This window comes from Eschscholzia californica, unplaced genomic scaffold, assembly GCF_041429995.1.
Source record: "Eschscholzia californica isolate CP2 unplaced genomic scaffold, dmEscCali1.0.p SCAF_6, whole genome shotgun sequence".
Classification (NCBI taxonomy): Eukaryota; Viridiplantae; Streptophyta; class Magnoliopsida; order Ranunculales; family Papaveraceae; genus Eschscholzia; species Eschscholzia californica.
This window is the reverse complement of record NW_028238483.1, coordinates 3,056,301-3,069,464: the sequence shown is the minus strand read 5'-3', so window position 1 is coordinate 3,069,464 and position 13,164 is coordinate 3,056,301. Positions and strand designations below refer to the sequence as shown.

The window sequence follows — 13,164 nt, the reverse complement described above, 5'->3', positions numbered from 1 at the left end:
TTCGAATTATATTTCACTCGATCGCCTTTCTCCGTGTCATGGTTCTTGTATCGCTTCCATCTTATCCGACTCTAAACCCACATCATTTTCCTAAGTAATGACCTCTCCACATTGGCGCAACACCATTGTTAAGGAGATTCATGCCTTGGAATCTAATCGCCCTTGGTATCTCGTCCCTTTGCCTCCGGGAAAATGTCCGATTGGTTGTAAATGGGTTTACAAAATTAAGTTCCGTTCCGATGGAACCATTGAACATTATAAAGCTCTCCTTGTAGCCAAAAGTTACACACAGATCGAAGGCCTTGACTACCACGACACATTTGCTTTTGTCACCAAATTAGACACCTTTGGCGTCTTACTTTCTATAGCCGCCATAAAAAATTGGTCCCTTCATCAACTTGACGTCAATATGCCTTCCTTTAAGGCGATTTTGATGAAGAGGTCTTCATGAAACCACCTCCCGGTTTTTGCAGTAAGGGGGAGCCTCTTGTTTGTCGCCTGCACAAATCGCTATATGGTTTAAAGCAGGATTCTAGGCAATGGTTCTCCTAATTCTCATCTGCACTCACTCACCATGGTTTCACTCAATCCATGGCCGACTACTCCTTATTCTCTTACAGATCAGTATCTACCTACCTCTACGTTCTTGTCTACGTAGACGACATTTTATCATTGGAAATAATGACATTGTTATTCCTGTCCTAAAGATTATCTTGACAAGACTTTCTCTTTGAAAGATTTTGGTCGTCTTCAATACTTCTTAGGTATTGAAGTTTCCCGTTCTTCCCAGAGAACTTTTTTGTGTCAAAGAAAATATTGTAGGGTTATGGAGTCACTTACTAGTGCTGTATGCGGATAACTTTGACATATAATGTCAAACACTAGTATCCCAATATCATCATGCATAAGCTAATAATCAACTAAGAGTTAGAGATTTACCTTAATCGCTAGTTTTCCCTTGAACCTTTCCAATCGCTTTGAAGAAGACCAAAAGCTTCAATTGTAGCTCCTTTACTTGGGACACCGAATGGTCTACTTAATCTCCCACCTTGTTTATTAGCTAGAACAACAATGGTGGTTTGATAATAAGAAGAACTCCTTCTTTAATTGACTAGTTGATAGCTTTTGGGAATTAACTCACTTTCTCTTCTCTACTTGATGTTGTAGAGTAAGAAAGCTCTTACAGAAATTCTACACCTTATTCAAATCCCTAAGAGACCTTATATAGAATTCTAAGTTAGAGTTCAACCCTAATTAGATTCCTAAAAAGTCCCTTTTGAATAAGATTAAGGAAAGAGTCAAAAATAGAAAATAGTTTCTATTTTTTCCTGCCTTATGAGTTGTGGTCGTCCCCTATAGCGGAACTTGTCCAGATCTGGCCGGCCCCCTGAGGGCACCCCATTGATCATGGTCGGCCACCCTTTTATTCCCAAAACACCCTTCCGGTGCCCCAACCTAAAATCCCGCTTTTCAGGCCTTTTGTGTTATCGTTGCCTAAACTTCTTTTAGGCTTATGAGACATATTTATGAGACTCTCCCATGATAATATATCTCATTCCCACTATTCATATCATCCGATTAAATAGCCATTCTTATGTGTAACCCGACTTAGGATCCTGTCGAAGTTAGCGCGAATTACTTCGTAATTCGACGATCGTAGTTGGTTTCTAGCTAAACATTACAACCCCTAAATCAACTGGACTTGATGATCTTCTTCATCAACTGTCCTATCCGACAAATTGCTTGCATTGCATTCTTGGTCGAAGGACATCTCCTTTATAAAGGAATATCCTTCAGACTCTCACTTGTACTTAGAACAAGAGCAACGATCGTTCCCCTGTCAATTTGTATCCCATCCGATATGTTACGTCTTTCAGACTTTCTTGATACCGAGTATAACTATCAAAGATAAATGATTAACTTTTAATCTATTTGAGCGCGGCCACGCATTTTTAATTGCTACTCATCAAGCGGCCTTGAGCCACGTTTTCCTAATGTAATTAGGATGACACAATCCATTCTTGTGCTCCCACTCAACTTCGTGTCTATCCTGTCTTTACCCGTATTAGATTTTATAACCTCCTTTGACGACACGGCGTTTGGAGGAACCAAAGTCGGAGATTCCTTACATTAGATGAGTGAAACACTCATGTTTTGAGGAATCTCTTCAATCTTGTCAATGAGAAGCGTTTTGACGTTCATTACGATTGATGTGCTTCCCATTTTGAGGGTTATCCAGTGTATATTCCCAATAGTACACCCACGTAGTCGATTCGAATACCGTAGTCCTATAGCCCATGAAACAACGCTATCTTATCGACTCACGTACTAGTCCTCCTGAGTCATTGTTGTACATGCAACGACTTGGACTAGGGAGATGATAATTAAATATTCCAAGTTCACTTAATAGAGTTTCATTCATCAGACCACGTATTTGATGAACCTATTTGGAATACTTTATTATCCGTAAACTGTCGTTTAAATACTAAACCAAATTTAGAGGACTGTGAAATAATTAACTTATTTCTGATAACGAGAGTTTGTAAATCTGAGCCTCTTCCGTAAAACACCTTTTACATACTCAATTTACTAGTCAAGGTTATTCTCCGAATATACCTTATGCCTTGGACATTTAGTATGACTCTCATACTTTTATCTTAGGTGACAGTTTAATTGACTATGAATGTAGTCCGATTTTAAACTTTGCTTATCAACTGATCGAAGGTCGATTACTTTGATTTTCCATTGATAGTTTCTAGTTACCCTTTACTAGAGTTATGGCTTCCTATTCTTTCTTTGTAGAGTTTGCAACAGTTCCCGGCCCAAAACACTTTCTGCCTACTTTCCTTCCATGTTTGAAAGTTTCCAGTGACATGTTCAACTTTCTCCACTCTAACTCATCCCAATCTTTTACAAGCCTTTTAGGATGTTAGTGTGGTTCCAAATTGTCTCATCTGAGTTCGGATGTTAACATCTCTTAATACTCTAAGTATTTACGACGTCTTGGGTAAATGCTAAATCATGTCTCACATGACCGATCTTATGCATGTAGCATAACAATCTTCCTCATGCGTGCTTGCTCATCAGAGTTACCTGATTCTGAGTCTTGTCGAGTTGTCTGCCCTCAGAGTGCCTAAAGAAGATTCTCTGATCCCTTTCAGCATTTTTAGCAGCCTTGGCTTTTGCTCCCTCTTGGATCTCTTCTCCTTAGCCAAATACTTAGTTCCCTTTTGCTCATTACATTCACAATGATAGGGAATTAGATATCTCATTCCAAGTTGGGAAATTTCAGTATTTGATAAATTAATTGCCAATACCTAAAGTGGAAGCTACTGTTCCATTCTTTGTGTCCTCCAAGAACTTAAGCCAGTTTCTTTTCCAATGGCCCTTGCCATCGCAGTAGAATCATTTAGCATCAGAAATGGAACATTTGTTATTGGATCTAGCATTCTTGCCTTCTCCTTCAAACGCTTGTTCCGTCTTTTGCCTTTTGCTCTTCCGAGCCACAAGAATCCCATCCTTTGGCTCCTCTTTTGCTATAAACACCTCGGCTGCCTAAAGCATCTCAAGAAGCACCTCTAAAGGTTTGGTCCATCCATTCATGTCGTAGCACATCCGAAATGTTAAACCCTTTATGAAGTGAATGGAGGATGATGTCATTAGCCTCACTTAGGCCAAATGGAGAACCCAACCTTTTCAGTTTTGCAAAGAGTCTAACCATTCGCAACACATGAGACTCTACTGGTCTTCCTTCCTCGAGGCGCATATCCAATAATTTCCCGGTGGTTTCAAACCGTTCCATTTTCGATATCTTTGAAGATGAATCCTCAGTTTGTCGACCAATGGTTTAGACATCCATGTCAGAGGGATCCTCTAGAAGAGTTTTCTCTAAGGATTTCAAAGTCCAGGAAGTTATTGGTTCTGTTTTCGCCCTCGATTGATCATCATTTTCATGCTCTTCATCTTTGACAGTCGAAATAGCATCCAATTCAGAGACTGGATAGTCCCGAGACATCTAGCTCGTTTGTAAATCCATGATCCATCATATGAAGTATCTCTCGATTCCTTCCTTCATGGATGGATTTATTCAGCTCGTTTCTTACGAATGATTCAAGGTTGAACTCGTCGTCTTGTGACATCTTATAACTACATGAAAGAATTGCAAAGTTTTAAAACTCGTTTTCGTTTTCCAGAAAAATTAAGTTTTCCCACATTATTCAATAAAATCATCTCTAATTGAATAAGGTGATTCCAAGATCCCAGTTTACCGGAGTTAAGCGGACTATGGCTCTGCCCTTAACTCCTTTGTTCCAGGTGAGTGAACTCCTTCACTGATCATAACCTTATGACTCTTGGTTGATATATTACATTGATTAATGCCTAATATATCATTTTGCCTCGAGAATCCAAAACTCTTTTGTTGATCTCGTTGAGAAAAACCATTTAGACGTGTAGACCCCTGCCATGAGTCTACCCGCATTGCCCCAAGATAGAGAATGACACTCTGCTATGGCCTACCCACCATTCACGATCAAGGGCGCAAATGGTGTCTTAGTATGGGGAGGCATATTTCTCAAAATTATTTTTAGGGACTTTTACGCTAAGTCTAGTATGCGTTATAGTGAACTATTTAGCCTAACTAACATCCACGACATAAAGCGTAAATAAGTAAATGCGTGCGAGAAAGTAAATCAAGCACATATGGATCCTAGTATGGCCCCTAGTCCTAAAAGATCTAATCTTCTTAGGATTTCTTCTAGTTTCACCTTTTCATTCGCCAAGATCGCCATCTTTGAACCTCCATTGATTTCTCCCACTCGAATTAGGATCTTCATCCTTGAGTTTCTTCAATAGACTCGTAGACCCTAAACTCTAATTACAAGACTCAAACGATTCGCAGATCGTATAAACTTGAAATTAAAATTATTACAAACTTGCACCCATCCGTGCTTAAAACAAGAACGAAAGAAAAACTCTATATGGCCATACTAGTTTCCGCATTCATATAATATTCAAGGCTAACTATTATATATGCATGATAATCTGGGAGATACTTTTGTCTACATCTCTATGTGACATTACAGACCTTAAATATAAATTCGAAGAATTCGACTAATGGTGCATTCCGGTTTTATCTTTTATGATTTCCAAAATCAAATTCAAGAAAAACTCCGTTTAGGCTTTTGAAGAGCCTGGGTCAATTTCGGAAAAATATGTTTTGACTCTTAATGATTTCCCAAATCAATTTTAAGAAAACCCCGTTTTGGGCCTTCAGGTAGCCCAAAATAATTTTGGTAATATTTGGATGGGATCGGGAGAAAAGTTTAGACTTTCGTCGAAAAACTCCCACTCGGGTCAAGACCCGTAAAACTTCGGCCTATGGACCCTAGTCAAATTCTGAATAGTCCGGAACACCCATAAGTCAAGTCCCAACACCCGGAAGTCAAGGCCCAATAGGATGGTCTGGCCCAGATTCGGGTCTAGCATAGGTCCGGCCCATGCACTGTCTGGCACGAGTCTGAGTGCATTGGGTCGTGCTTAGCACGATCTGGCCGAGACCAGACGCGTCTCGGTCTCAGGCGAGGCTTTGGACGCGTCTGGCCTAAGGCCAAGACCTATTGTTCTCGGTTGAAAACCGAGACACCATCGGCCGTCCTAGACGCATCTGGCCCTTGGTCGAAGCCCCAGCCATCTCGGTCTAAGACCGAGATGCTTGAGGCACCCCAGACGCGTCTCGTGGTAGTTGTCTTCCGTCTCGGACTTGGTTCGAGACGGTTCCGGTATCTCCTGGTCGCGTCCCAGACGCGTCCCAGACGCGTCCCCAGACTCTTCACACTTATCCATGTGGAGAGTCTTTGCTTAGAGAATTCCTTCTAATTAATATTGCCTTGGCTTCTCCTTCCTCACTGTTCCTGGCTTTGACTTGTCTTAAGAAGTCCACATGTATGATCACAAAGACTATATACCAATGCCCACATTGATTGTACAATTCTTGAATGAAGCATGGACATTCATCTTGATTTGATTAATAGACGAGGGAATCCATACATGTGTGTGAGAATGGTCTCTTTGAGTAGATCCATGGATTTGCGTGGATAAATTTTTTCTCAATTTAGGAAAGTTTTGTACACAAGAAATGATATCTAATGGTACAAATTCAGCACCTTGCAAAATTAATGTTGGTAATTATAACGTTTCGCATAACCAAAACCAGTTTCATATATATTAAACTTACATATACAAAATGAAGTACATTCCTCAAATGTTCTACAATGACTATGAAGTGAACCTTCTCCAATACCAATGTTTTTCCCAAACGACATTCATAGACTCGAGAGGAACTCCTTTTGTCTCAGGTAGAAAAACACCTATAAAAACGGTCATGAAAATAAGCCATCCGGCATTAAACCAAAAAACAGCATATTTTAAATGACAAAGCATTGTCAAGAAAGTTTGGGCGAGAACGAATGTCGTTAAGAACTGAACAGCAACTGTGACACTCTGACCGATCGGCCTAATTCTCATAGGAAAAATTTCACTTGGTATTAAGAAACAAAGAGGACCCCATGACCAACCGAAACCAGCCGCATATATACACATTAGTACTAGGACCCATATCGCAGTATGTCGTGACATTTGTTCGTCACCAGAAGCTCCTAACGCTGACCGTAAAACCACTGCCAATATCATCTTCATCATAGAAACAAAAAGAACAAAAAAAGAAAAATCAAATTATAAGCTTTAAAAGTAGAAATTTCATAAACTTTAACCATACAGAGCGAACAATTCAACAAGATTCGCTCAAGACATATTTTGTTTGTAGAAGTGCTAGAACCACAAAGGATTTTGACAAAAGAAGTTACCAGCTGATGTGGTGGTTGTGATATTCATCTCTCAACGGCCCAGATTTAGTGAAACTTGTAAACCACGACCGCCACATCAACTAGGTAACTTTTTTTGTCAAAATCTTTTGTGATTTTAGCATTTTCCTTTTGTTTAAGCTATGTAGAGAATAAAGAGTTCAACTATGAATTTAGAGATATGTAGTTTAGTTGTATCTTCAGTTCTTAAAGGATGTAGATTTCCGTCAAAGCTTTTACTAATGAGTATACATCAAAATGCAATTAGGTAAACAGTTTAAGAACATTCGAGTATAAGATGTGGAGATCATACCCGAGATTCCCCTGTAGCTTTGATTGAGCAAAACTTGGGGTAAATCTAAGTACAGAAACATACTCTATCTAGAATTGAACTTTGCTAGTTTGGTACTAACCTGGCAGATGAGCATCTGACACCCACCCTCAATGAGAAGGGCTCGTCGACCGAATCGATCAACCATTAGCAACGAAGTCGCAATGGAAAAAATGTTAACTAGACCAAGTATGGCTGCTCCAATCAAAGCCGTATTATTTCCAAATCCAATCGATTGAAATAAAACAGGAGCATAAAATGCTATTGTGTTAATTCCTGTAAGCTGTTGGAATATGGGAATAATCACAGCGAAAACAAGATGAGGTCTATACTGTCTTTGAAATATTGTCACGAGAGATTCCTTATTTACTTCTTTTGCTGCTTCATTTGCTTCAATGAGTCGACCCAACTCAGTCTCAGTCTCTGAGTCGACTCCTCTGATTTTTGTTAGAGCTTGTCTAGCTTCGGTGAGTTTGCCTCGTTCCACTAGGCTGCTTGGGGTGTCTGTGACTAGGAGTGCACCAAGTGTCATTAGCGCAGCGGGAACTACACCGAGTCCAAGGGAGAGACGCCAACCCCAAGAGCCGAGTCCAGCTGAATTAACATTTACAACGGCTGCAAACAATACACCAATGCCCACAAATAGGTTGAAGGCCGAGGTGAGACCGCCACGATATTTTGCTGGAGCCATTTCCGATATATAAAGAGGAGCCGCCTTCAATACAAAATAAAATAAAATTCATAAGATTCTTGTTACCCCATACGAAAATTTTTAACCTAACAATCATTCACTGACATACGTCATGTGCAAATTTGGTCTTGTGACCTACTTTTTATCCGACCAAGTAGCATTGTTGTACTGGATTTCAAATGCGTGGTTTAATGCTTGATGGAATATGGTTTATCGACTATTTCATCTAAACCTAGCAATTGTTTCTTTTATTTGTTTATTTTTCATTTGTCGTTGCCTAGAGGTGTCAACATGCGGCATCCTGCGTATCTCCTTGATTTGTTGTCTGTGTGGGACTAACCTTTTTCGTTACATGCCAGCGTCTTACTAATCCCCATAGCTGTTTACCCGCATTTGACTATATTCTTAACCATTCGTCCATGTTTAACTAATTAAAATCTATGATTACTCGTCTTTGCCTGAATAATCTCCTTAGTTACTTGCCATCATCTGACTAATCTCCTTCATTGTTTATCCACGTCTGACTACTCGGCGTAGTTACTTGCCCGCATCTGACTAATTGGTCTGGTCTACATACTCTGTTGTCATGTTATACAAATATATATATATATATATATATTTGCAGAAGACCAAACACAAAGAAAGAGAGGGGATGAAGAAGAAAGGAGAATCAAAGAACTTCTTATGGGTATACATTCCTCTGGATATTGAATAGAAGGTTCATAATGTAAAGACGATCCATCCGAAGAGAAACAACATGGCACAAGAGTCAAGTTAAAGACCCTAGGATCTCGTAACTAGATTAAGGTATGTAACACATGACGGATCGAGAGACAAGAGACGATGATCAAGAAAATTCCGTAGATATATGAAGATATTCATAGATATATGAAGATTCAAAAGGTTGATGATGTAGATTGTTGCGGAAGCGTAAAAGTAGTAGAACTCATTACTAAAACTAATGAAGAAACGATAAATAACTAAAGATAAACTGAAATAACTGTAAAGAAAAAAGATGCAATCAAGGGGTTTTGGTTTATAATTCAATTCAATGATTAACAAGACAGACCAGACTTCTCTTATATAGAGATTATACTTTCCTAGATAGACTCAAATAAAGAAAGAAGATGACTAGTAAGGATATTTTCCTTGATTGCTAGGACTCTAAACATGGAAACCCTAAATACTAGACTGGTAACTTAAATTAATAAGTCCATCGTATTTTTCCACCATTACATATACGGAAAATAAAAATTAAAAATTCATCGTACTTTTCCACCATTACAAAAAAAAAAAGTAGAAGTGCGAATGCAAAATCTACATTTTTAAGTTACTAACTAAGAATGAGTTGTGGTACATAGAACATTAATGAAGACTTACCTCTAAAAACCTTTCAATCAAGTTGAATTGGTTGTGGTTGACGAAGCCGACAACAACAATTAGGAAGGAAGACAAATTTAGACTTGGAAGATTTGATTATGATTTTCCTAAATTTTTTCCCCTATTAACTTTACAAAATTAGTATTTCCTCTTTCCAAAGAGTTCGGTCGGTTCGGTTTGGGCGATTTCTAGAAACCCAAGTCGGGGCCAAACCAAGTCGATTTGGGTTGTTCGGTTTTTCGGCCGAACCGAGTCGATCGGTGATCGGTTCGGTCCAAAAACCCGATCGGTGCGGTTCGACTTGGTTTGGTTTGGTCGATTGGTTCGGTTTTCGCTCACCCCTAGAGGTCATAGAAGGGATCACGTAACAGCTATACTTTATCATTATTTTATGTTGCACCTAATTCCTTGCAGGCGCCTGACTAATCTTGGTAATTATTTGTACTTATGTAAATTTGTTGGGAGAAGCTTCAACCAAAGTTTACATCGTTCAAAAGTAACTACCTCTTACGACAATCCAAGAAGTTCGAAAGAAAAATAAAATCTTAACCTGATTTTCAACAATGTTGAATGAACTTTAATAAAAACAAAAAAATTAACTCAAATAACAAATTGATTCAAACTCAAATTTCTCTGCGGTTCAACCAACCACTTAATTTATCGAAAAGGTTTTTCTTTATATTGAAGAAATTTTAAATCCAAAATCTAACTGCAAAGAAAAGATTAAAAATAAGAGAAATATATGAAATTCAGCAATTAAATTCAAAAACTAAAAGAAACAAGAAATGGGGTTGAAGACCCAATTAAAAAAATATTTAGTTAAAAACATAATTGTATTTTGTTTATTTTAAAACCCAAACTTTGTGTTTTGTTTGGTTAAAAATTTAAACATTTGTATTTTGTTTAATTAAAAACTCGATACTTTTTGCAACCATGTTGCAAAATATTGTGAACCTCTTACAAGTTGTTGTATACCTCTTGCAAATTACAAAGATGTCTAGGGAACTGAAGACTACAAAAAAAAAATGGGTCATTCTTTTTCGTCAAAACAAAAAATTTATAAAGAGTTCAAATTTCTCGAAAAATAATCCTCTTACCAAAAATAAGTCGGTTGTTACAGAGTATGGTGAACAGTCTGACTCATACCATCCACTAAACAATTATTGATTATAAAAAGGTCCAATACCTGATTTGTGAAGCCGAGACCCAACCCTAGCAAGAGACGACCCAAAATGAGCATGAATAGGTTAACTGATGCCGCATTAAGGGCGGAACCAGCAAAAAATATACTACCGCCGAGAAGTATCGCAGCTTTACGACCCATGGCTCGAGTAACTCGGCTCGCCACGAGACATGAAACTAATCCGGCGAGCGACAGCGACGAGGTGAACAAAGTTAAGATCTGACTATCAAATACACAATATGTATTTTGAGTCGCATCCTTCATTTTTTGAAGCACCAAAGGGAAGAATTTTTCAAGGAAAGGAGGCATAGTTGTTACACCACCTGAAATTATAAAAGAAAAAAATATATTAAAATTAAAATTTGGAAAATGCTCAAATCACAAAAAAAAATTGACAAAAGAAGCTACTCAGCTGATGTGGCGGGTGTGGTTTGAAAGTTTGACTAGATCTAGGCCGTTGAGAGATGAATATCTTAACCGCCACATCAGTTGGGTAATTTCTTTTGTCAACTTTTTTTGTGATTCTAGCACTTCCCTTAAAATTTATACGAGTGTAAGGTAGAAAATGAGTACAAGCAAAAAAATTAGAAATATGAGCGTAACTTCTTTTATCAAAATCTTTTGTGATTCTAGCACTTTTGAAAAGTCAAAGCCTATCGAAGACGTAAACGAAGTTGACGGTTCTCATTTTCGGATCAACTCTCTCTCTCTCTCGATGAATCTTTTAACTCTCTTGATGAACAGTTGGTTCCAATTTAAGTGGAGAATAGGAAGATGATGTTACTTCCTTTCCAATATGCCTAAGACAAAAAAAAATCCTGACCACACCTGAAATTCCCATGTCATAACCAAAGATTAATCCACAAGAAGCTGCAACTATGCATGTCAATATCACTGAGGCTGTTAACCTCTCTTTCTTATTCTTTGCTTCTATCTCACCATAAGGCCCAACCCCTTCCCCCCTGCTTGACATTCTCTCTCTCTCTCTCTCTCTCTCTCTCTCTCTCTCTCTCTCTCTCTCTCTCTCTCTCTCTCTCTCTCTCTCTCTCTCTCTCTCTCTCTCTCTCTCTCTCTCTCTCTCTCTCTCTCTCTCTCTCTCTCTCTCTCTCTCTCTATTCTTCTATAGATCAAAGAATTAGTGAGGAGATAAGGAGCAAGAGAAAGTAAAGAATGTGTAAAGGAAACCAAAGGTGAGAAATTCCTCCTCAGAAACCGGTTATATATTTTTCTCTTCATGTACATTTTCTTTTAAACATCTAGATCTCTTATTTAAGTGACCAATATAATGGTTGGCAGAAAATACTCCCTGAAATTCTCTTGCAGAAACAAGTTAGTTAGCATTCATTCGTTTCACTCCATTCATTTTAAAGACAAGGACACCTTAGTTTAAGGGCTTTTGATTGGGTATAAATGTTGTTGAGCCAATTTACATCCACATTTCTCCAAGACTCTCTCTCCCTATCAATGGGGACTTCAATAGACATTTCATTTATTACATGATATTGATACATCCCCAACATACAATATAAAGATATAACATGAATGGAATAGTTCCACTTACGATGATCCCCAGGGTCCTTATATCATATATGGCTTTCCAAGTTTTTGTGATATATTCATGATGTATCAATGTCATGTAATTATGTAACGACTCTCAAGTCCATATCAAGAATAAAAAAAGATATACGCTCATCTCCAATGTAAAACGTAAAAAAGTACTCTACTGATTCAATGTACCAAGTCCCAATTGAGATTCTCATTTCTAAATGACAAAAAAACCATCTTCAAATTTTTGTGCATCTCCCTTTGAAATTTTTAATGTTGATTTGCTTGTTTATGTAACATAATTACTTTCTTATAGAAATATTTAGTTATTTTGAAGATATATGAAACTTTCATTTTTATTCGTTTGAATATTAAAAATGATAAGTTAAACAATTAAAGATATCTCAGGATAACATTGTAGAAACGTAACAATCTTCTTGAGATACATATCTCTATCTAACTAACTCAAAATCATCTTAGAAATCTAAATATAAGTTTTATTTTGAATTTCTTTTAAAATATTCTAAATTTTTTATGTAATATTTAAAAATTTCTAAGATTGAATGTTGCATTGGAGAGGCTCTAATAAATGCCAAAATGTTCCAACGGTCAGACAAAATAGGCTTGATACGAAAGGAGCTGCAATTCTTTCCATGTTTTATAAATTGCAAATACTTGGGAAGATTGGCTTATAGAGAGAAGTCATTATTAATAACCCCTTTCTTTCTTGCTTTCCCAGTGTTCCAAAAATGTCAGCAAAATAGACCTCCGTATAAAAGAACCTATTAAAAACTTCTTTTTGCATTATTTTCCAAGAATAAACTAATTTCTTAATTTTATAAATGAAACTGAATGTTTTAAACAACTGCACAATCTCTATACAACATTAGGGTTTCCTAAACCTAATCAAATTCGAAATAACAACTTTAAAAAATAAAATGCTAGAATCTCAAGAAATTAGGAAACTACCTAAACTAAAGAACACTTATGGTGTGTTTGGTTGCAGGGTTCCTAAGTAGGATTCCTATCAAAAGTGGGATTTAGTAGGAATCATGAATCCTTGGTCTATTTGGCTACCAAGAATCCTAAGACTCTTGGATCCTAAGGATTCCTAATCCCAAAATTTGTATTGGACCAAAATCTTACCCTACCCCATGGGATTTGCAAGGATTTT

The 13,164-nt window shown here is 37.6% G+C and overlaps 1 protein-coding gene across 1 annotated transcript; it reads right to left on the bottom strand.

Moving 5' to 3' along the window:
- Positions 1-6,194: 6,194 nt before the first annotated feature.
- Positions 6,195-11,685, bottom strand: LOC147530826 (Major facilitator superfamily protein). Its single transcript, XM_086650387.1, has 4 exons — positions 11,274-11,685; positions 10,449-10,768; positions 7,274-7,906; positions 6,195-6,690 (listed from the first exon to the last, which is right to left on the bottom strand). The coding sequence occupies exons 1-4, from the start codon at positions 11,416-11,418 to the stop codon at positions 6,277-6,279; spliced, it is 1,512 nt and encodes a 503-aa protein (XP_086506513.1). The 5' UTR covers positions 11,419-11,685; the 3' UTR covers positions 6,195-6,276.
- Positions 11,686-13,164: the final 1,479 nt, after the last annotated feature.